General features: G+C 52.5%; 2 protein-coding genes across 5 annotated transcripts in view; both read right to left on the bottom strand.

Annotated features, from left to right (window-relative positions):
- Positions 1-5,304: 5,304 nt before the first annotated feature.
- On the bottom strand, positions 5,305-6,687 carry Sfn (stratifin). The gene has a single exon (XM_050150183.1). It carries the CDS (start codon positions 6,518-6,520, stop codon positions 5,774-5,776), a length of 747 nt encoding a protein of 248 aa, XP_050006140.1. The 5' UTR covers positions 6,521-6,687; the 3' UTR covers positions 5,305-5,773.
- Positions 6,688-11,066: 4,379 nt separating this feature from the next.
- Zdhhc18 (zinc finger DHHC-type palmitoyltransferase 18) overlaps positions 11,067-24,398 on the bottom strand; it is a 36,606-nt gene continuing 23,274 nt past the window's right edge. The window contains exons 3-10 of one of the 4 annotated variants that reach the window (XM_050150100.1): positions 21,935-22,084; positions 20,557-20,694; positions 20,398-20,446; positions 19,089-19,191; positions 16,074-16,186; positions 14,543-14,642; positions 12,301-12,378; positions 11,067-11,768 (exon numbers count right to left, since the gene is read on the bottom strand). In XM_050150100.1, coding sequence (XP_050006057.1) covers positions 12,337-12,378; positions 14,543-14,642; positions 16,074-16,186; positions 19,089-19,191; positions 20,398-20,446; positions 20,557-20,694; positions 21,935-22,084 — 695 coding nt within the window. In that variant the 3' untranslated portion in view covers positions 11,067-11,768; positions 12,301-12,336. Of the gene's footprint in view, positions 11,769-12,300; positions 12,379-12,731; positions 14,643-16,073; positions 16,187-19,088; positions 19,192-20,397; positions 20,447-20,556; positions 20,695-21,934; positions 22,085-24,398 lie in introns of those variants that run through there. The other 3 variants (XM_050150116.1, XM_050150090.1, XM_050150110.1) reach the window with 3 other exon arrangements.

Below are 24,398 nucleotides of genomic sequence, written 5' to 3'. Positions count from 1 at the left end.
CCTGTTGTGGTTCCAAGACCATGGGCCTGAGAGTCAGCTCCTGTCCCACGCCCAGCATGAGCAGTGGTCTAACCTTGGCTCTTGAGTTATGCAGCTGTTCTGAGCCCCAGTTGCTTCATTGGTAAAAGAGATATGATTCCATGCAATACCCTGAGGATAAAGACATGAGCATGCCTGACCCAGGTTGCTCAGGACAACAGAGGCTATGACTGCATCCTGCATCTCTGTTGCTCAGGACAACAGATGGGAGGAAGTGGATGGGTGGGGTGTGGTGGAGGGGGGTTGGTCAGAAGAGCCATCTTGATGCTAACATCTGAAATTCAGGCTTCCTGGGAAGGCCTGGGACATTTGATGTCAAACACTCTTGTGTCTGTGAATGTGTGCACGTGCTTGTGGGTGCATGCGCATGTGTGGATGTCTGTGTGAGTGTATGTATATGAGTGTGTGTAAGCGTATATGTGTATCTGCATGCATGTGGATATGTGTTTTGTGTGTATATGTGTATATATGTACTGTGTATATGTATGTGTGTTTGAGTGTGCGTATGAGTGTGTGTGTGTGCACACGTGTGTGTTCCTGGGGATGAGTACTTTGCTTTCCTGGAAGAAGTCACAGGGGCCTGACAAGGTCTTGGCTCCCTAAGATGCCTGGTTGGTTCTGAGGTATTGTTGGTGTTGGTCACCTGCACACTCTTCAAAACTAGGACCTGGAAGGCGGGCGGGCCGGGCCGGGAGGGTGAGGAGTTCAAGGACACCCTCTGCTCTACACCAAGTTCAAGGCAGCCTAGGCTGATGAGACCCAGTCTAGGAAACAAAGAAGAGAAAGAAGCTAGGCTTTGATGGCTTTGATGGCTCACACCTGTGACCCCAGCACTTGGGAGACTGAAGCAGGAGAATAATAACTTGGAGTCTAGCCTGAGCTACACAGTGAGTTCGGGCCAACCTAGGCTTCAGAGTGAAACCTTATCTCAAAAAAACCTAAAACATAGTAAATAGTAGATATATTTTCTAGATAATTTTAGATTGCATGTCTTTCCTGTGCCACTCAAATTGTTATTATTAATTGTTATTATTACTTAGATTGGATCTCATGTAGCCCAGGCTAGCCTCAGGCTCCCACTCTAGCTGAGGACAACTTGGAACTTTTTGATTCTCCTGCCTCCTACTCCCCTGTGCTGGGATTAAAGGCTGTTGTCAACCATGCCCGGCTGGAAAAAAAAAATGGCCATAAGCCCTTGAAGGGACACTCGCCCCACTTGAGCACATGGTTCTGGCAGGCCTCGGTCTTCTCCCCAGCCCCTCTGCCTTGCTAATAACTGTTAGATGACATTCCTAGCCACTTCCTCCTCCTGAGGCTGACTACCAAAGTCCACCAATCAGAAGCCCCCTTTGGTTCACTTAATTAGCACGCCCAATTAAAATGAAACCCCTCATCCTAACAGTTTCCCCTTTACCTTTATGAACTGCCATTTTTCTATGTGCCACATCTGCCTCCCTCTGCCCCTTTCCCCTCGTCCCCTTCGCCTTCTGCCTTCTCCCTCAGTGCCTACCTCCTTGACAAAGAGCCCTGGCCCCTTCTAACGCAGACCTCCCCTTTCTCTTCTAAAGAGGACACCTGCAGGCAGGCGGTGGAGGCACGTGCCTTTAATCCCAGCACTTGGGAGGCAGAGACAGATGGATCTCTGGAAGTTTGAGGCCAGCCTGATCTACAGAATGAGTTCCAGGAGAGGTGCCAGAGCCCTGTCTCCAAAAAACAAAGGAAAAAAAGAATGACTCCTGCAAGGCCATTAGCTGCCGTTTGCTGCCCCAGTCAGGCAGAAGTCACTTCATCTTCTCCTCCCTGCTTAATAAAGGCTCTCTGTGAAAACAGGCGTTTGGGTGTAGTTTGTACCTAACCTGGGGTCTGGAAGGGAGCGTCCTCTGTGCTGTGCGGGTGTCCCCTTCATCCCCAGTTCTCAGTCCTCTCATAGAAACAATGCTGAGATCAGCATAGGACACACAGGACAAAGCCAGCGTGCTAGGAAACTCTCTGGGAGGAATCTGATAATTTCCCGACACTTAAGATAACATGAGGGGAATGGAACCACCGATTTCCAGTGGGACTCGGCATTCTTACCTGTGTGGCTGTCTGGGGCAACCTTTTGCAGTCCCAAAAGGGACTTTGTTAGGGTTTGAACACGCAGAGATCTACCTCCACCTGGCCTCCCGAGTGCTGGGATTAAAGGTGTAGGCCACCACACCCAGTGGGACCGAAACTTTTTGAATATCACACCTAGACTAAGGAAAAGATGGCCATCATCTTTAAAACTTTTTTAAAAATTTATTTTTACTTATATGGGCGTTTTATCTGCATATTTGCCTGTGTAGCACACTCGTGCCTGTGTCCACGGAACTCAGAAATGCATCAGACCCCTGGAGTCAGCGTTGCAGACAGCTGTCAGACGCCAAGTGGGTGCTGGAAACCAGACTCAGCTAGTGCTCTTAACTGCCGAACCATCTCTTCACCCCATAACTTTTTTTTTTAACATGCCATAGACAGAGAGTTTTGAAACCACCTTGGAGGGAGGTTACAGCCTAAAACAGCTACATCTGGAGCTACGAACAGCATGGTCAGAGCAGGGCACCTCAGGTGAACATCCTCGACCCAGCAGGCCACCTAAGGGCAGCTCTTGTCTGCTCATTTCCAGTGTAGGGCACCCAGGCATGGTTTGGAGTTGGCACACGGAAGGCTGAGGCTGAGAGACTGGAGTCCCTTTCCCAGGACCGATCCCATTAAGAGAAAGTCACCAGACCTGTCTGGTGGCAAGAAACCGGGTCACCTTCAGAGACGAAGGGAGATCCCTGCCCTCACCCAGACTCTTTGTGGCTTGGGAACCTTGAAACCCCATACATCACCAGGAAATGAGAAAGCAGAGGACCCGGAAAGCTCCGAAGACTCCAAAGACATGCTGCAGCTTCCCTCAAGAGCTAGGGGCTGTAACAGGAGCCCCTAACAAGAATACCATAGGTGTAGTGTAGCCAAACCTGGATTCTGGAGAACCCAGTAAGTCTGGGCTGAGCTCACTTAACTTTCCCAAAAAGAGTTCTTCTTGCTGCCAAGCCAACTTTCTTTCTTTCTTTCTTTCTTTCTTTCTTTCTTTCTTTCTTTCTTTCTTATTTTATGTGCATTAGTGTTTTGCCATGGGAAATTTCAGGTCTCCTGGAACTGGAGTCACAGACAGTTGTAAGCCGCCATGTGGGTGCTGGACGTTGAACCCGGGTCCTCTGAAAGAATAGTCAGGGCTCTTAACCATGGAGCCACCTCTCCAGCCCCAAGCCAGCTTTCTTAGGAGGCCCAAAGAGCACCAAGAGCAACTTTAGTAATGATTGGACCAAATGCTCATTGTGTTTTGGGTCAGAAATTCTGAATAAATCCCAGAAGGACTGACACTGGCCAGAAGACTTCATTACTAACATTTCCCAGGGTCATCTCCCCTTCCAGCACTGGGGCCTGAGCCCAGGTCCTTGGAAGTTCGATAAGCTGAGCCACACCCCAGCTCCTGGAAGGATTAATGTTTAGTAAGCACGTACCATCCGCTGCTCCAGTGCACATCCTTTTTATTTTAGTTTATTTTATTTGGAGACAGGACCTCACTATATAGCCCTGCTGGCCTGGAACTCCCTATGTAGCCCAGGTTAGCCTCAAACTCACGAGATCTGCCTGCTCTTGCCTCCCAAATGCTTGTGCTACCATGCCCTGCCTACACTTGAAGTTTTTGTTTTGTTTTGTTCGGAGACAGGGTTTTCATAGTCTTGGCTATCCTGGAACTCACTCTGTAGATCAGGCTGGCCTGGAACTCATAGATGCACCTGTCTCTACCTCCCAAGTGCTAGGATTAAAGGCGGGCTCCACTGCCGCCTGGCTAGAATTGGACTTCGAAATTTTTATTTATGTAGTTTTGTTTTTATAGATAGGTTCTTGCTATGTAGCCTTGGATAACCTGGAGCTTGCTACATTGACCAGGCTGACCTGGAACTCAGATAATTCCACCCTGCCTCAGAGTGCTCAGGTTAAAGGCACGGCCCACCGTGCTCTGCCTAGAAAGGAACTTCTTAAATTCCCACTCCTAACCGTTTTCAAAAGAGGACCCAAACTTTAAAAGCCTCAAGCGCGGCAGCTTAAGCCTTATACCCAAGCAGGGTCCCCGCTTTTCACTTTGCATAACTGGGGAACCTTTAGCGATACAAAAGTGAAACTGAGGCGCAGGGCGATGTCATGGTTTCTCCGGGCTGCAAAGCGAATCAGGGTCATAACTTAAGCCTGCTGGCGACCAGCGGCTGGTCTGCCAATGATGCTCACCAGCCAATGATGCTCTCGGCGAGGAGCGTCTTGGACTTTTTCCGGCAGACACCGCCAGGTGAGTCGATGACTCAAAGGGAGGAAACTAAATGTTGCGCACGACCCCGCCCTGTCCCGTTGCTCCCGGGGGTGGGGGACGAGCTCCGGAGTCGGGCGGGTGACAACTTGTCGGAGTGAAACCGGGAAGGCCCCGCCCCGCTGTGCTTCGCGGACCGCGGGGGACTCAGCTTCGTCTTTCCGCGAGGTGTAGCGGGGCCAGCGGAGCGGGAGGCGGGACATACTCGCCGTTCGCTCTCCCATTGGCCAATTAGGTTCCGGGGGCGGATTCTGTGGAAACCCCGTCCTGTGATTGGGCCGTAAGCTGAAGGCTTCGGAGCGCTGGTGCAAGTCGCTGCCTGCAAGGTGCTCGGGCCGTGGACTGGTCCAGCCGGACTCCAGCGGCCCTTCCCACCCAGCTCGCGCCGGCACCTCGCCAGCGGGTTTCCTTTGGGCCCCACCTTGAATCACTGGGGCTTGGAGAGCTTTCCCTTATTAGATCTGGGTTTTTAGTGGAGGCACTATGCCCCTGCTTCCGATCCTGCACACCTCGGCTGCGACCTGAGCCCTTGATGTGCTCGGCTCCCGCTTTCAGATCTGAGGTGCTGGGTGCCCCTCGTGAAGCGCATCTCTGAGGCCACTGTACTCAGACTTCAGTGGCTTCGTGGCTCCCGCCACATCGGAGCTTTGCGGCTTTCCCGCCCACAGCAACTGCTCACCTCTCCTCTCCTGACCTGCCTTTCTGCTGACCTGGTCTGAACCGGAGCACTGTGGGGCTTCTCACCCGACCCAAAGGCACTTCTCCCTTCCAGGTCACCCAGGCAGACCTGAGGGAACTTTAGACCCTAACTCCGTGTGCTAGGGTCAGGTTCTCTAACTCACTTTCGTTCCACTCCCAGTCCACGGTCAATAAACTGAAGAAGACAGGAGTGTCGCAGGGCAACTTTATTGAGAGGAAACATGGTCACACCCAGCAAACATGTGTTTCTTCTCATTCTCTCTCACACACAGTCGCACGCACACACATAGATAGCCCTTGCCTCAGTCCAGGTCCCAGCCACAGGGGTGGGAGCCTCCTCGATTCCTAGGATCTAGAAGCAACAGGTACGAGATGGAGGAGTGGGGGGGGGAGGCAGGGGCAGGTTCGGGAGTGGTGTAAGGAAGTCGGGGTGCAGAGAGCAGGGGTGGGCAGGGCTAGGAACACCCACCAGATAGCTGCATGAAGTGTGGGATCCCCAGCCCCTGGTGGCCTCAGCCTGGCTGCACCCCTTCCAAGGAGGCTTTCAGGGTGTGGCAGAACATTCAGGGGGTGGGAAAGGGCCGGGTCCCACTCCGTCTTAGTCCTCTCTGCTGACTGGGGACTGGAGAGCAAGGCAGGGCAGGGAGGGAACAGACGGCTTCAGCTCTGGGGCTCCTCCGGAGCTTCTCCACCCTCTTCCCCAGCATTGTCGGCTGTCCACAGCGTCAGGTTGTCTCGCAGCAGTTGCATGATGAGGGTGCTGTCCTTGTAGGATTCCTCATTGAGGGTGTGCAGGTCGGCCATGGCCTCGTCGAAGGTGGTCTTGGCCAGTGAGATGGCCTCCTCGGGGCTGTTGGCTATCTCGTAGTGGAAGACAGAAAAGTTCAGGGCCAGGCCCAGGCGTATGGGGTTGGTGGGCGGCATCTCCTTCTTGCTGATGTCCATGGCCTCTTGGTAGGCTGAGCGGGCAGAATCAATGATGCGCTTCTTGTCATCGCCAGTGGCCACCTCAGCCAGATAGCGGTAGTAGTCACCCTTCATCTTCAAGTAGAAGACGCGGCTTTCTGCCTCTCCGGCCTCTTTGATGAGGTGGGAGTCCAGCAGGCCCAGCACGGTGTCGCACACCCCGCGGAGCTCTGTCTCTACCTTCTCCCGGTACTCTTTCACCTCGGGGCCCTTCTCCTCCGACCCCTCCTCGTTGCTTTTCTGCTCGATGCTGGACAGGACTCTCCAGGCCGCTCTCTGGCCGCCCACCACATTCTTATAGGCCACGGAGAGCAGATTCCGCTCCTCGCAGGAGAGTTCCTCACCCTTCTCCACGGCACCCTTCATGAAGGCTGCCATGTCCTCATAGCGTTCGGCCTGCTCGGCCAACTTGGCCTTCTGGATCAGACTGGCTCTCTCCATGACTCCGAGGACAGACAGGCGGGCGAACTGGCTGCCGTGAGACCAATGCTGGATTCTGTGCTGCTCTTGCTCTCCGTCTGCCTTTTGGCTGGGGTGACAAGGCCAGGAGAAGGGTTGGGAGGGGCCTGGGCGGGCCTGGGCCTTGGGCCCTGCCTCCTCCTCTTCTCCCCACACCCTTTCCGGCTCTTCCTTAAAGGTAAAAGGGCTGGGATGTGCGGGGTGAGTCATCGGGACAGTCAGCGGGGAGAAACCTGGCTGTGGCTCCCACCTGAACAGGCACCTTTCAGGCTCCAGACTGCCCCCTGCTGTTCAGAGCTGCATTGCAGGGCAGGAGCGTTCTGGATTACCAAACGAGATTGTCTTTCGGGGTAGGGTGTTCTAGGGTGTCCTTCCAGGGGTAGGGATGACTTCAGCCACTGGGCTACGTTAGCCTCGGCAGAGCCTAGTGAGCTGGTGCAGAGGGCTGGGATGAATGAGAATTCACGTGTAGGCAGGGCTATACAGTTTCCCAACACTTTAGCACCCCATGGTCTGATATAATCCCCTTGAATGCTCTGTGGGACTGTAGAGGCAGAAGCATCAACTCTCAAGGGGAGAAACCGCTTAAGGTCACAAGCTGTTTCTTCTGACTTTTCCCACATTGAGGCCTCTGGCCCGGGAGCCATTATCTGGAATTGAGAGCCAGACTTCGCCCGAGTCGGCCCGAAGACAGTTCCATCCCTTGGTACCAGTTCTCCTTCAAGGTCCCCTCTGAACACCCAGAATGCGCAGGTGGCATTTCAGGGTGCCATTTAATGAAGTGTTTAGCGAGTGGCCTCTGAAGCTCCGGTCTAGTCTTTGTAATTAGTCACCCCACAGGTTTGTTGGACACCTTCCCCATGACAGCACAATTTTCCCTTTTAAGTTGGTGGCCTGTTGACACTTGTCTGAGCCCTTCCTCGCTAGTTCTCCACATCAGGTCACCAGTCCTTGCAGGCTGCCTGCCGTCAGGTATCAGCAGGGCTCACAGAAAGGCGGGGGCATGGGGCGCAGCTCCTTGACTGCCCCACTCTGACTCAGATTGCCTCGTCAGAGGCTGGGAAGCAGGTCACGGGGTGCTCAGTCCAGTTTGGTCCCCCAGGGGGGACGCTAGCAGCTGGGCAGGAAGACAGGGCTGAGGAGAAGGAGCCAGGAGTGACGCGTACCATTTTGTTTTATGGAGCAGTCATTCCAGCTCAGGGAGATCCGCCCCTCCTCGGCTCCCGGAGGTTCTAGTTCCTTCTTGATCGAGGCCCTGGTCTCCAGCCAGAGAGAAGCGTCCTCAGAGATGGAGACCACTTTTGTCCCCAACCTTCTGTCCTTGTTTGGTTGGGTCCTGTCTTCTAGCGTCTAAGAGTATGGGCACTGGGGGTAGGGTTCCTGCTTATCTGCCCCCGCTACTCCCCCCACAGTTTAAATGTGACTCCAGAGTCCCTTCTAAGGAACCTTCTTCCTGGGACCCAGCCAACCGAATCCTTGAACCAGGACTACTAAGTATAACATTGTCTTGCCTGTCTTCTCCGCTTCTCCGCCGCCCCCCCTCCCCCGCTCCCTCTGCTACCTCCTCCTCGTGCCTGACCATGCACCTTGCCTCTGGGAGGGAGGTGTAGGCCAAAACTTTGAAGACACGGGCTGATGTGCTTATGTCACAGGAGTAGGGGCTCTCCAGATCCCGGCTAATTCCGTGGGGTTCCCCTCCTGAGATCCGAGGGCTCAGAGCGCAGCCACGGGAAAGGGAGGAAGGAAACTACTCTGAAATATCAAGTTGGGGAAGGACCCAGCAAGGCATGCCCAGCGTCTCAGCACTCAGGTGGACTCGGACTGACAGAGGAGTTCCAGTTGGTGGCCAGCTTGGCTCCAAAGAGACAGGCTGCGCCCCCCACCCCCGCAGCACCCAGAAAAAAAAAGAGAGATGGGGAATGCAACTCGGTTGGTAGAGGTCCCGCCTAGCTTGTATGGAGTTGGATCCCCAGTCCTGTATAGACTGGCAATACCTGCGTAATACCAACTCTCATGAGGCAGAACCAGAGGAGGGGGGGGGGTCTCTCTTTCCCTGAGTCTGTTCTCATTTGTAAGAGAGCTGAGATCACCTTTCTCTTTGGTTACTGGGGGAAAAACAGTCAAATACATAGGCAAGCCCTGATAAACAGCAAGTTCGAGGCTGGTCTGGTCCACATACGAGTGCTGCCATGCTTGGTGTATGCGGTAGTGCTGGGGTTGTCCCCATGAGTCCCCAGAACTCTACCAGCTAAACCACATCACCAGCCCCCATCCCTGGTTGTTATTTTTTTTTTCTTTTGTAGCTGGGTTCTATGGATGAGGAAAGATCATAAACTGCCCATACCATGTGGCCCTGCCAGGTGTCCACGCCAGAGAAGGGGTCCTCTGCCCAGACTTCTTTCCAGACTGACAAATGGTACAATCTACACCAACTCCTCCCTTTCCATCTGAAACATTCCGCTCAGCCCTCAAGGGCTTTCCTTGGCACTAGTCATCTAGCCTAGGCTTCCCCAAGTCCTGGGGGCAACTTGGAGATCCCAGGACACTAGGAGCTTGGACCTTGGGGCCTGGCAAAATTCAAAGCCCATGAAGGGAGTGCTCTCTCACGCCTCTTAAGCCGGGCACCTGGTGGGTGGCTACAGTCGGGCCCTAGCAAGCCTCTCACTGCTCCTCACTGAAGTCGGGCTGCTTGACACTCCTGCTGGCTCTGGCCTGGAGATCTGACTCAGTTCCTGTGTCAGTCGCCTCCCTTTGCCTCCAGGCTTCTACTTCCCAAGTCCCTGAGCCCAGGCAGGCAGGAGGCAGCAGGTCCCGGCAGAGCGTGGACCTCTGCAGCGGCTGCCTGAGTCAGCAGGACAGATTAGGCTAAAGTCCCGGTGCTCGCCTCATCCTGGTGGTCACTGCCATCCTTTGCAGGAAGAGGGATTCTTATCAGAGTCTAGAAAGAATCTCCCACAACTGGCAAAACCTTTTCTAGTAATTTCCGAGGTAATTTTTTGGCGTTGGAATGTTCAAATTCAACAGTTGACCAGAGAGAGGGCTTTGTGATTGGTCATTAAGAGTTCAGCTCCGTAACCGAGAGCTGTCTACTGCCTTTGGGAAGGGTTAGCGGAGGATGCTCAGGTGGTTCCTGTTTGCCTCCTCTCCTTCTACACTACTGCTGTTGGAGCGAGCCCCCCTCTAAGCCAGTCTAGGGTAGGAGGCAGTGTGGAATTTGTAGAGACAGAACCGAATGAGGTCAGTGTGTAGAACTGCATTCCAGCTGGGTCAGAAGAGGCCTTGGACAGGTCCCTTCCTGCCCCTGGGCTTAGGCCTCCCCACTGGTAACAGGAGGCTGGGCAGCCCCCTCCTGGGTATGGCATCTCCAAGTTTAGGGCTTCTCCAAAACCCCACCCTCTCCTGCTGGGGTCACACAGTTGTTGGCTCAGTGACTTTCCCTGAGTCTCTTCTCATTTGTAAGAGAGCTGAGATCACCTTTCTCTTTGGTTACCGGGGGAAAAAACAAATACATAGGCAAGCCCTGATAAACAGCAACAGCAATCCTGCCTGCCTAGGCTTTTTTTTTTTTTTTTTTTTTTTTTACTTTTTACTGTACAATGTACTTTATGTGCATTGGTGTTTTGCCTGCATGTTATACTTGTGTGAGGGTGTCAGATCTCCTGGAACTGGAGGTACAGACAGTTGTGAGCTGCCATGTGGGTGCCAGAAATTGAACCTGGGTCCTCTTGAGGAGCAGTCAGTGGTTTTTATTTTTAATTTTTTTTATATTTTTTTATTTATTATGTATACAAAATTCTGTCTGTGTGTATGCCTGCAGACCTCATTACAGATGGTTGTGAGCCACCATGTGGTTGCTGGGAATTGAACTCAGGACCTTTGGAAGAGCAGGCAATGCTCTTAACTGCTGAGCCATCTCTCCAGCCCCAGTCAGTGTTTCTAAACACTGAGCCATCCCTCCAGCCTGGTTTTTTCTTCTAATTTATCTTTACTTATCTTGTGTTTGTGTGTGCGCACATGGTCCACAGTAAACACAGTGGAATTGGAAGACCTGAGCAATTGGTTGTCAGTTCACTTCTGTGGGTGTGCAGCCCAGGCTAGCCTTGCGCTTACTGTGTAGTTGAGGATGCTCTGAACTGATCCTCCCGCTGGGATTACAGATGTGTACCACCCCAGGGTACAGTGTCCATGTGGGAAAGCATCTAGGGAATGAGAGAAAGGACGCTCTATGGACCTACCTTGGGTTGGGCTCAATTGGGGAATGTGAGCCTCAGACTGGAGTTTGACACCTCCCACCCCCTATTTTGGACTAGGCAAAGTTTTTCAAAGTTCAGCTAAGCCTTGAAGGTCTCTGGGGAGGAAAGGACTTCTGGAGAGAGAGAGCCAAGAGGTGCCTTTCCCCATGTCCCTCCAGGCCTGTCTCCAGAGCAGCGCTATCTGGCCAGGGCTGTGAAGGAGACAGTCATTCTCACACATCCGCAGCCGGCCGCACCCAAGGCCCCAAAGGAAAGGGGTGAGACACACTCAAGGCTCCAGCAAGAGAGGGCTCTTTATTTCTGTTAGAAAAGGTAGTGGACAGCAGGTGAGCGGCCCTGTGTTGGGCGCAGCTAGTCTTCCCAGGTCTGGCCCAGTTCCCTTTGGGTCCCTGGAAGAAGTGGAGCTGTGTAGCCAGCCCTTGGTGCCTGGGGCCAGGGATACACAGGCTCACACCTCGCATCCTCCTGGGGGGATGGGGGCGTGGGAACAGTGCTGAGCCGCTGTGCTCAGAAGAGTCCCCAAACCTGTTCAGCAGCGTCGACACCCAGATAGCTCCTGAAGGAACCTGCTTGGCTTGCCTATGGCTCTGCTGACTGGGGGGAGGCTGTAAGGCAAGATTCCTGAAGAGTCTTGACACCTCACACATCTGGGGAAGGGGTATGAAGGGAGGAGGAGAGGGGGAAGATCGGCAGGGTTACAGTAGTGTGTATTGTGTTGAGGCTGCAGTATGGCTTTTCTATACTCTGGTCAGCAAGGAGTGGGGGCAGAGGCCAGGAGGTCAGCACCTGCCCGCTGTGGGGAGCTCTAGAGAGCACACTAGTAGGACAGGCTGGGGGACAGACCCTGTAGGCACAGATGGTGGCAGCCGGGCCACAGGTTAGGCAGGTGGAGGCGCAGGGTGCCTGGCTCCCCCCAGGCCACTCCTGGAGAGGCAGAGAGTGGCGGTCCTCAGGAGCTCCTTCAGCCCCCGCGCATACTGGATGTTCCGCAGGATGCCAAAGGAGGAGAAGAGAAAGGGTTAGCGGACAGACAGATGGAAGAGGTAGCCTGCAGGGGCCCCGAGTGGGGTCAAAGGTACCACAGTACCTGTCTCTCCCCCAGAAAAGGGCCAAAGCTCAGGCAGCAGGCAACAGAGCAGGAGAGGAACAGCGGCAGGGGAGGGGGCACAGAGCAGGATGCAGAGGTGAAGTGACCTGAGGGCCCTGCACATCAGTCCACCAACAGCACTGGCCAGGCCTCTCAGGGCAGGTGTGCCACCTTCCCAGTCTAACCCTTCCTGTTCCGAAAGGACAGGTGCTCTGAGGGAGCCTCAATCCAAGGAGGGAGTGGGCAGGACTAAGAGCCTTCTGTTGGGGGGATTCCTGGGGACCTGCCACCACCAGCACACACACCACACCGCACACCAGACAGAGATGGATGGATTTGGTGAAGTTGGTGAGGCATGCATTGATGAGATGGTGTGTGAGGAGAGTGGGCAGGGCTGGCTGACAGGTGAGACAAGGTCTTACCAGCTAACCCTCTGCAGAGAGGCCTGTTAGCTCCCCTCAGGCTGTGCAGGAGATGGCAAAGTCCTGACAGGTGTCCTCCTGGAGGAGATACCAGAGAGGTCGGCCTATGTTATCATCTGCCTGGCCGTTCTGGCTACCTAGGAGGTTTGGGTTGGGGCAGGGATAAGAAGTTCCAACTTGGACCTACTGTCCCAAACATGTCTTTAGCTGAGCAATCGCTGGGGATCAGGGTGGAAAGAGCTCAAGAAGTACCAATTCCTGAGCCACAAGAAGGCAGACATGGTGAAGGCGGGTTAGCCACAGTCCCTCTGCTGTAGAGTTCCCGCTATCACCGGCTGCCGGCCTCCCATTTCCCAGGAAAGAATCCAGAGCTATGCTACAAACCAGGAACTTGGCAAAATAAATGCCAACAAAAAACAAACCAAAGCAAATCAGCTCCTAAAAACGAAGTTTTATTACAAGCAAGAACAAATGAATACTGGCTTAAATAAAAGGCAGGTTAGGGAGCCTCCTCCAGCCCCTCCTCTACCTCCCAGAGCCACTGCAGGATGGCCTAGGGCTCTGAAGCTTTTCTCCCAGCTAGCACACTCCCCGGCTCTGTCTGGGACCCACTAGCCTTAGGAGCAAGGCAGAGAAGTTGGAGTGACTTCCAAGGGCTTCAGCCCACTTGAAGGGCCAAAGTGGGGGTCCTCAAAGAACAAGTCTCTACTCTGATTAGAAACTACAGATCCCAGCAGCAGGACGATGTGCTGTGAGGGTCCTGGCCAACCCATAACCCTCCTGACCTATTCTGCTTCTTCCTTCATCCCAAATTAGCAGAAATGGGTTGTCTCCGACTCTCTAGCATGGGGGGGGGGCATATACAGAGCAGAGAGCCAAGGGGGGTGTGGCTTGCAGAATGGCAGCTGCTCCCTGCTCCCCAGACCCTGCTCCCCGCTCCCCAGACCCGTCACCCCACCCACCACACCTAGCCTCAGCCTGTTGGGGCAGGTTACAGCTGGGAGCCTGACCTGGGGGCTGGGTGGCCGAGTCCCTAGCCACTGGTTGTCTGTAGGCTGTGGCAGAAGGGAAGGGCAGGAGCCCAGGGGTCTCTTGTGATTAATGCACCATCTTCCCAGCCCCACACGTCAGGCTGCTTCTGAACACAGGTGGGTAAGAGGAAGACGGAATAGCCCAGGGATATGGAAGTCAGCTGTATTTGTACACAGGCGCGCACACACACACACACACACACACACACACACACACACACACACACACTCGCACACACATTCATAGCTAGATCTGCTGTAAAACATTTATTAAACCACCTAGCCTTCTGAAAACCCTTGACTTGGCACTACACAGATAGTCACACATTAACTTATATTTTTTAAAAAAGGCCATGTAAAAAAGAGGTCTATAAAATTGTGCAAAATACCCAGCATTAATAAACCCGTTTCAAGTACTGCCAGCATCACTAACCCACCCACCTCTAGCTCTGACTTGGAAGACTGGGGGGAGGGGTGGTGGCACAGGAAAGGATCCTTGAGAGTCTCCAGGGGCTGGGGAAGGCAGGGTCCCCATTCCCATTTCTACTGTGCTGCCCAGGACTCTACAGGAGCTGAGGTTCTGGGGCCTGGATGGCTGGTTTGGCTTCCTCTGACACAGGCTGCCTCCCACCCTCTGCCCATGCTCTCTACTGGTACCCCAGCTCTATCCTACTGGCCAATTCCATATACCCCCCCCCCCAAGACCACCAAAATAGCCTTGCACATCTCAAAGGGAATGCGGGAGCCCCAGACCAGGAGTCCACGGGCAGGCGCTGGCCTGCATTGTGCTTCAGGGCCAGCTGCTCAGGAGTCCTGCTTCCAGAAGCCCCGGCTCCCCAGGGTCCAAGCATGCCTCCGGCTGGGAGGCTGCCCACTCAGTTCACACCCTCACTCACACTGGGTCTCCCTGGGCACAGGCAGTGACTTGGCATGGTTCCCTTGGTGGCCTCCAGAGGCTGTGGCTCTCCTCTCCTGCCACCGATCAGTTCAGGGACCTAGGGCCCAAACTGTGGGAACCTGGGTTTGAGGAGCAAGAGGGCACAGCTCCGTGGCAGTTCAGAGAACGCTGCGCAGGATGGGAAATAAATACAAAAAGACTTGAGTCTTTGGCAGCTCTGCTTCCCTTGGATGGTATGGGGAGGGTCCCGGCAGGCGTGGAGGGCGGGCAGCAGGTGGCAAGCACTGAGTCACATTCAGGGGTGGCCTCCTACCATGCTGGCATCTGGCTTGGCCCCACAGGCTGGCTCGTCACTTCTGATGGGTGAGGGCAACACAGCGTCAGACTGCACGAATCCCCGCCGGTCGATCAGGCTTCCAAGACATAAGGACAGGGCATGAGCCTCTGACAAGGCTCTAGGCACGTGACAACACAGACAATGTCTTCTCAGAAAAGACCCAGCCCTAGAAAAGCTGGGCAAACGGAAGCTGCTTTCCATTCAGTTGTTCAATGGGCAAAAGTGTTTGCCACCAAACCTGATGATGACTTGCGTTCAAGCCCAAGGACTCTTGACTTCCATATGCACACCACTGTAGGTGCATACACACACATACAAGTAAACACACTTAAAATAAGACCTTCTGTGCACCTGGCTTTTGCCAGATAATTTATCCATTAGTTTGGTTTTGTTATTATTACTATTTTTAGGCATTGTCTCACTATGTAGCTCTAGCTCTATAGATTGTAGACTGTCCTAGAACTCATCATGTAGACCAGGCTGCTCTTGCTCAGAGATCTGCTTGTTTCTGTTAAGATTAAAGAGGCAAGTGCTCCTGGGTGGCGGTGCACACCAATAACCCTAGCATTAGGAAGGCAGAGGCAGGCGGATCTTGGAGAGTTTGAGGTCAGCCTGGTCTACAGGGCAAGTTCCAGACAGCCAGGGCTATAACAGAGAAACTCTGTCTTAAAAAAAAGGGGGGGGGAGGGGGGCACATTCTGCCACTATGCCAAAATGTTTTTGTTTCTTGAGACAGGATCCCAAGTAGCCTTGCTACTTGAGGATGTAGCTGAGGATGATCTAGGACTTCTGACCTGCCTCTACCTCCCAAGTTTATTCATTGTTAATTCAAGCGGACTCAGCTGTCTGGGTGCCAAGAAGCCAGGCTGCAAGTGAGAGAAAAGTAAGAAAGAACAGCTATTTGGAGTCACTGAGAGGCCTAGTGTCCTGTCTCCCTAGGTGGGGCACATGTGTAAGGAAGGTCTTGCCCCCGCAGTGCCCATGGCCATTAACTCGGGTTCTGGAGCTCTGGTGCCCCCTGCTGTCAGCAGGGTTGAAGCACCAAGGTTCCTGAGGAAAGTTGTGGTGACCTCACCCTGTAGAAGAAAGGCAGGTCACCTACTGTGGTCATGACAGTCACTGTGGTATCTCTGGGAAGTAGGGTTACACAGAATACCCCATGATTTTACTATTTTGTACGTTCCTCCTTTGAAACAGTGTCACTGTGGATCCCAGGCTGGTCTTGAACATGAAGCAATCCTCCTAACCTTAGTCTTCAAGTGTGAGGATTATAGGCAGGTACAACCATGCCAGGTGGTACTTATTTTTATTCTACACAGGAGCAAATGTGATTAAAACTAACAGCCGTCCTTAGAATTTCTCAGACATCCAGAATAGAGGACGGCAAACGGAACCCATGTCTGTACAGGGAGAAAGGCCTGCTAAGATCCAGACCCTCCACAACTCCCAGGAGGGGTCCAGTCTCAGGGCCACCTCCCTGTGACCTCTCTTACATGTCCTGGCTTACCTGGGAGGTAGGGGTCCACAGAGCACAGCACAGCAGTTGGTGACAATACTTTTATGGCTGTAGGGGTTGACAGAGGCCTCACCGCCCCTCTTGCTGGACCAAGATCCTTTGATCTGGAAAGAGAAGAAGCTGGGTAAGCGGCTTCCGTCCGTCCGTCCCCACTTCCTCTAGCAGTGCTGAGGATTATACATGCAAAGCATCAACCACTGGGCTCCTTCTGCACTTTCTAGAAATGGAACCCAGAGGCCAGCAAGAGTCCCACTTAGAAACCAGTTCTGGGGACTTCTGGGTGCAGCACCAGCAGAGACCAGAAGGCTCCAACTAGCACAGAGGACAAGCAAAAGGAAGTCTCCAGAGGAGGCTGTCTGGGTAGATATCTCTACCCTGGCTTCCCACCTGTGCTGGACAGCTTGACATCAACTCGATACAAGCTATCCTTATCTGAAAGAGGGAACCTCAATTAAGAAAATGCCTCCCTAAGATCTGCCTATAGGCAAACCTGTAGGACATTTTATTAATTAGTGATGGATGGGGGAGGGGCAGTCCACTGTGAATGGAGTCATCCCTGGACAAGTGGTCCTGGGTTCTGTAAGAAATCAGGCTGGTTGGGTGGTGGTGGCACACGCCTTTAATTCCAGCACTTGGGAGACAGAGGTGGGCAGATCTTTGTGAATTCGAGGCCAGCCTGATCTACAGAGCGAGTTCCAGGACAAGCTCCAAAAGCTACACAGAGAAACCCTGTCTCAAAAAATAAAGACGATAAATAAATAAATAAATAAATAAATAAATAAATAAATAAATAAATAAATAAATAAAAAAGAAAGCAGGCCGCAGGTTGAGCAGGCCAGTAAGCAGCACCACTCCTTGGTGTCTGAATCAACTCCTGCCCCCAGGTTCCTTCCCGGTCTGAGTTCCTGTCCTGACTCCCTTTGATGATGGTGATGTGGAAATGTAAGCCAAATAAACCCTTTCCTCCCTAACTTGCTTTTGGTGTTGGTGTTTCATCTCAGCAACAGTGACGCTAACTAGGACACCAACTAAGAGGGAGGGCAGGGTTGAGGGCAGGAAGCAGGCAGAACCACTCTGACCCTGCCACTCAACTACATGACCCTGGACATCCTTTCTGCCTAGGGAAGCCCTGGGTTGACGCTATTGAGGGGCTCAGCAGGAAAGACCCATTTAATTGTCACCCAGAAGTTCCCACACTTGCTGGGCCAAGCACCCCTTTCTGTTTAAGTTCCAGGAAGATCCTGCAGAACCGGCACTCAGGAAACCCACTGGTGATGGGGTGGGCCGGGGCTGATGCCCTCTCTGCCCTTATCAATGTGTCCAGTTTTGCTTCCTCAAATGAGACTCTGAGAGGTTGTGGGATTTTTTTTTTCTTTCTTCTTTTTGGTTTGGTTTTTTGAGACAGGGTTTCTCTGTGTCCTGGAACTCAGTTTGTAGACCAGGCCGGTCATATGTGTCCTGAGGTAGCCTCTAACTTCCTTTTTTTTTAAAAAAAAAGATTTATTTCTTTATTATGTATACAACATTCTGCCTCCATATATGCCCACACAACAGAGGAGGGTGCCAAATCTCATTACAGATGGTTGTGAGCCACCATGTGGTTGCTGGGAATTGAACTAAAGACCTCTGGAAGAGCAGTCAGTGCCCCTAACCACTGAGCCACCTCTCCAGCCCCCTCCTTTCCCTTTCTTTAATAAACAACTTATTTACTTTATGTGCATTTTGGTATTTTGCCTGCTTGTATATCTGTGTGAGCGTGTTAAGTCCACTAGACCTGGAGTCACAGACAGTTGTGAGCTACCATGTGGGTGCTGGGAATTGAACCTGGGACCTCTGGAAGAGCAGCCAATGTTCTTAACCACTGAGCCATCTCTCCAGCCCCAGTCTCCAAATTTCTATGTAGCCATGGATGACCTTGAATCCCTCATCTTCCTTTCTCCACCTTTCAAGTGTTGGGATAACACGCGTGTGCCACTGCTCCTGGAGGTGGCTTCCTTCTCATTCTTCCGTTTATTATGTATTCTATGTGTATGGGTGTCTTGCCTTTATGCATGTGCATCACATGTGTGCAGTGTTGGAGGAGGCCAGTAGAGGGCACCAGATTACCTAGGACTAGTTACAACAGAGTTACACACCTGGGTCCTCAGAAGAGTAGCCAGTGCTCTTAACCACCAAGCCTCCAGTCCCTCCTCCATCTCTGGATACTGAGATTGAAGGCAGGGCCTTGCCCATGCTACCTAAGTGTTCTTCCACTGAACTACATCCCTGTTCTCTTTTTACTTTTTGTCTCAGACAGACTGTCCATTCTCACCTTGAATTTTCAATCCCTGTCCTGGTCTCTAGAGCAGCTGGGATTACAGGCCTGTGCCACCAGACTAACTAAGCTCCTTTTCTTTCTCTTCCCAACCCCCCCTTTTATTTTGCCAAGTCAGTGTCTCCCCACACAGTCCAAACTAGCCTCAAGCCAAACCACAGGCCCTCTTGCCCGGGTCTACAAAGTGCCAGGATTACAGGCCTGCCCACCATGCCTCGTCTGAAGTGGATCCGTTTTCTTTTGAATGGTGGGGCCTCTAATCAATGTTGCACAGCAACCCCGGAAACATAACAGTACCGTTTTCTTTTTCAGGGCTGGAGGACAGTGAGGGGAGGTCATGTCTGGACTGGGGACAGTGGGTGCTCAAATAATGCTGGCTGACAGTGGCTTACAAGTGAACAGCTGGGAGGGTAATGGGGCCATGCCGCCATTCTGTTCTAACAATGCCTCTCGGTGCACAGACTTCTGGAACCCCAGTCAGAACTCTGCTGCCTACAGGTGCGGTGTGGTAGATGCGAAGTTGGGGTCGTGACTTCTGGGCATCAACCCTGGACTGGCCCTCCCCATAATTATGACCAAAGGCCACATCTCTCAACCATGCCATGCACGGGAGTATGGATCCCAGTTCTGTCACAAGCAGGGCAATGCATCAAGAGACACAGCCAGGCTCCCTAGCCCCCAGCTTTACTCACGTCTTCGTTAGTTGTTAGGTTGGAGGCGACGAGGTAAGTGTGGAACCCTGAGAGGCCCAGAATGGACCAGATCGAGAAGAAGCAGATGACCAACTCCAGCACAGTGGAACTGTCAAGGACACATGCGGGGGAGGGTAGAGACCCTGGGAGCCTGTGCTCATGTTCTCGCCCACTCTTCCCTGGAGCTATATCCAGTCATCATTCTCGGCAGATCACCTCCTGCACCCCAGAAACAGGCAGGAGTCCTGAGGAGCAAGTCAGGATCTGGGCTAGGGATGGCATGGGGAATTCTTTTGTTTTGTTTTTCGAAACAGGGTTTCTCTGTAGCTTTGGTGGCTGTCCTGGAACTTGATCTGTAGACCATGCTGGCCTAGATCTCACAGAGATCATCCTGTCTCTGCCTCCCGAGTGCTTGGATTAAAGGTGTGCGCCACCACCGCCCAGCTGGCACAGGGAATTGTAGCCACAGGATCTTGGCCATGAGTAGTCCATGGAGCTTGCCCTCCTAAGGAACATGCAGGCTGGTGACATGACTCAGTGGGTAAAGGCACTCATCACCAAACCTGATGACCTGAGTTTGAGTGTCAAGTTGTCCCCATCTCTATTTGTGTGCTGTGTGGCATGCTCCCACTGCCTCCAGGCAAGATCAAATAAACAAAGATTTAATTAAGAAATACACTCTTGGGCTGGAGAAATTGCTCAGTGGTTAAGAGCATTGCCTGCTCTTCCAAAGGTCCTGAGTTCAATTCCCAGCAACCACATGGTGGCTCACAACCATCTGTAAAAGAGGTCTGGCGCCCTCTTCTGGCCCTCAGGCATACAGACAGAATATTGTATACATAATAAATAAATAAATAAATAAATAAATAAATAAATAAATAAATCTTTAAAAAAAAAAAAAGAAATACACTCTTGGGCTTAGAGCGATGGTTTAGTAGTTGGATGCACTGACTGTTCTTCCAGAGGACCCAGGTTCAATTCCCAGCACCCACATGGCAGCTCCCAACTGTCTCTAACTCCTGACACCCTCACACAGACATGCATATAGGCAAAAATGATACACATAAAAATTAAGAAAGAAAAGAAACCCACTCTTTGCCAGGCCTTTGTAAGCAGGGACAGTGTCCTGAGGTTTTGTGCACAGCCCCTCCCCGTGACAACCCATTTAAAATCAGCTGTAGTGCAGGTACTAACAGAGTAACTGGTAGAGTGGATTCCAGAGAACAAACAGGGCCCCCGTCCCACCCTGGAGACCCGCCCCACGAAGAGGCCTCAATTCCCACCCAGGGTGACAACTGGCAAAAGATATCTTGCTGGTGTCTCTTTCAGAGTGGAGAGGAAGCTGGTTTCTTGAGAACCTAAGAAGGAAGAGACAGAGACACAGCTCAGGGGGTGGTGACCACAGCCCGTTGCTAGGGCTGAGCTCACTGGCCAGTCCTCCTCCACCCCTTGTCGTCCCCCCACTCACTCAGAGTCAGGTGGGTGACCACGCAGGCGAAGATGAAGGCTGTCAGGAAGGAGAGGGAGAGGATGAACGCATAAAAGAAGCGGTAGTTCCGTCTCCCGACACAGTTGCCCACCCAGGGGCAGTGATGGTCAAACCGTTCTAGAAAGGGAAGGAGTCAGTGTGGGTCTCCAACCAGCAACGGTGGTAGCCCCTCCCCAGGCTGGCGCTCTCCCATCCCCTCACCCCTCAACCAGCTGACTCCTGCCCTCCCGTGGACACACCCTGACTTCTAGCCCTTGATCATCGGTTCCCACCTACTGCCTGACACACTCCCTTGTCTATTCTTTTAGCTCCATAGTAACTCCTTCTGATGCCAACTACAAAGCCACTCCCTTAAAACGTCTCCTGTGACCTCAAACTAGGCAGGGGGCCCTGTCACCGGCTCTCTTTTATACAGCTTTGCTCGTAGACCCTTGAGATCTCCAGGATCCCACAGAGTGCCTGCTTCAAAGTCTCACAGACCATGGCCTAATACTACCTACATGCCAACAGCTTGGGCCTGAGGCCCAGAGAGGGCTGGGCCGCTAGGTAACTCATGCAGAGCTGGCACCAGAGGCCAGGGCAAGGGACTGAGCTCATACCAGCACTAAGTCCCTGGGGGTGGGAGTCACACCCAGGCTGATGAGGAAAGTCCCTGTGGGAATCTGGGTCATATGCCCGTTGCAGGCCTTATGCCAAGGCTGGTGTCCTCTAAGGAGGTGGGTGGGGCAGACTGGCAGGGATGAATAACACTCCCTGAGTCACCCACTTCACTGCCTCCTGTCCCAGCTTCCCTCTTCAGGGAGTGCTGAGCTGGCAAGATGAAGTCACTGCTCTGGGAACTGTGCACTGTCACCATGGCTCAGCTCACTTGGGTGTCATACAGACTCTCCCTTATGACACCCTCCCAAGGGGCCTTCATGGCTCTTCACCAAGCTGTAGAGCTTCCAAGGAGCAGGGTGAGGGCACCAACCAAGCAGAAGAAGGTGGGCAAGAGCCACCTTCTAGTTGTGGTCCAGGCTCTCCACCTCACTCCTCCAGATTCTCACCCTCCCTGGCTTCTTTCTCAATTAGATCATCCCCTGCCTTCAGTGTTAACTGCTTCAGGCTTCTGGATCAGGGACCCACTGAGGAGTGGCCTGAAGCTGGGAGACAAGCTCAAGGTCTCTGTCTGCAGAATTACTTAGGGATTAGGGGGACGGTATATACCAACCCTGGGTCAAGAGATGTCACCGCCAGTCTGGGAAAGGCAGCCTTCTTGCTCACCCCTAAGTATTTTAGATGCTGCCTGTCTTGCCCCCACATGTGACTTCCTGCATCCAAAACTCAGTCTTTCGGGGTCCTCGAGGCCCCCACTCACCCACACAGTTGTCGCAGACACTGCAGTGCGAGGTCCTGGGTGGCCGGAACATCTTGCAGGTGAAGCAGTATTTCAGCTTCACCATCTGCCCGTTGATCATCACCTCCCGGGTCCGAGGGGGCGGTCGGTATGTGGAGCTGCCTGTGTTGTCTGAGGGTGGGAAGAGAGAAAACTGGGATGCCCAAATCGGCCATGGCCCTTGCCATTGGGGAGCCACGCCAGAGAGGATGTGGTCAGGAACTGAGAGTCGGGGACGACGCACCAATGCAGGGACAGATGTTAGGAACTGCTTACAGACCCACACTCACTCAGGCCTGGGACTGTGCTCGAATCTCACATAGCTGCACACACATCTGCTGGCCTTCACCCTGAGCAAGGCCACCAGGGACAGAACTCCTAGGAAGGTTTAGGGAGGTCGTGTGCATCTGAGTGAGTCTAGATCCAACTTTACTACACGAGGGCAGCACAGCTAAAGGAACAACATAAATGCCCCAGAGAGGGACCTGGATGGACGTCTATAATCCACCTGCCTGACCGCTTATAGAGAAGAGCTGGAGAGAGGGCTCCGTGGTTAAGAGTGCTTCCCGCTCTTCCAGAGGAACTGAGTTCTATCCCCAGCACCCATGCCAGGTGGCTCATACCCACCTGTAATTCTGCTCTCTCTTGGCAGCCACACTTCCCTCCCCTCATACATAATTAAAAACAAAATGTTAACAAATAAGTAAAAATGTAATCAAAACAATAACAAAGTTAACAGAATGTCAGAGCTGGGGTGGTGGCTGTGCCCGAAACTGGAAAAGTGCACTCAAGGGCAGCCTAGACTACAATGTTTCTTTCCCTCCTCTTTTTGTTTAGAAAAAGATGTTTACTGACCACACTGCAAGCAGGAGGTAACAAAGAAACACCTGTTGCATCAACCTTTTTCTTTTCTTGTTTAATGGAAGGAATAACACGTTTACCCAAAGTCTGCAAATCCTACATATTCTATTTGCTGAACTCACATCTCAGGGTCCAGATCAAAACGGTATGTAGCCCGGCTGATGTGGTGGTGCACCCCTTTAATCCCAGCACTTGGGAGGCAGAGGCAGGCAGATCAGTGAGTTCAAGGCCACCCTGGTCTACAGAAAAATTCCAGGATGGTCAGGGCTACTGAAACCCTGTCTCTAATAGCCAAAAACAAAAAGATAGGGTCTCACCATGTTTCCCTGGCTCCCGAATTCACTAGGTAGGCCAGTTTGCCCTTGAACTCACAGAGATCCTCTTGCATCCGCCTCCCAGGGTACTGGAGCCCAGTTACCTATTGTTCTGCTACGGATACTGAGTTCAAGTGTGTTCAGCCTGGGAACCCTTATCAACCAGCTCCTGGACACTGGGTCTGCCCCACAGTTTCCTGTTTGGCTGCTTACCTCCAGAGACTAGTGTCTGCATGCTTACCAATGCACTAAGCACTAGCCCAGGTGCCTGGCATGCCCGGTGAGGCACATGGATTCCAATCTCACAGTTCTAACCACCAAAGGGCCTCTTACCATAACCCTAACCACATGTGTTTAAAATGCAATCAAGCACCTTAAGATTTCCTCTTTAGAACAGGAAGCAGGAAAAGGCAGGGCTGGGCCCAGGAGGCTGAGCCAACTGAACTCTAAGCCTTAGCTTTCTGATGAAAAATAAGAATAACAAGAAGAACAGTAAATAAACTTTGGCTCTTTGCGAGACAGGATCATGTTGCCGGGCTGGCCTTGACTATGTAGCTGAGGATGATCCTGATCGTCTTGCCTCTCACAGTTGGAATTACAGATAGGTAACTATCACTTCTGGTTCTACGGGGTGCTGGGAACTGAACCCGGTTTTATGCATGCTGGGCAAGCACTCTACCAAGTGAAACATTCACTTTGCCCTGTTGTTTATCTCTTGAGACAGGATATTATTTCAGAGTTTAATCTGGTCTTGAACTCAGGCAGACACAGCTCCTTCTCCCCAACCACATGCTTTCTCTCAGCACCCCTACCTACCTACAGCTAAGACTTGCTCAACACATTAACAGACTTGCCTAGGACACAGAAAAGCCAGGATTTGAACCCAGGTTTCAAAACTTAGATTTGAGGCCTTTCATACAGTTTACAGCAGCACAGGTCAAAGGGACAGGTCTTTGAAGGTTATATTCCCAACCCTGGGTGCCTCTTCCTGCCATGATGGATGGGATTCTGAAACCCTGAGCAACTGTAGCAGGGCATGGTGGCACACACCTTTAATCCCAGCACTTAGGAGGCAGAGGCAGGTGGATCTCTGAGTTCGAGGCCAGCCTGGGCCACAGAGTGAGCTTCAGGCCAGCCAGGGCTACAAAGAGAAACTCTGAGACAGGATCTCAAGACAGATCCCCTGTGACAGGAGTTATAGATGATTTATATATAGCGCTCTTAACCGCTGAGCCATCTCTCTAGTTAAGCTGCTCCTCTCCTCCCCTAAG

The sequence above is a fragment of the Alexandromys fortis genome, unplaced genomic scaffold (genome assembly GCF_014885135.2).
Source record: "Alexandromys fortis isolate MF-2015 unplaced genomic scaffold, M_Fortis_MF-2015_v1.1 scaffold_26, whole genome shotgun sequence".
Taxonomy (NCBI): domain Eukaryota; kingdom Metazoa; phylum Chordata; class Mammalia; order Rodentia; family Cricetidae; genus Alexandromys; species Alexandromys fortis.
Note: the sequence above shows the minus strand (reverse complement) of the source record. Positions and strands in the feature narration are given on the sequence as shown.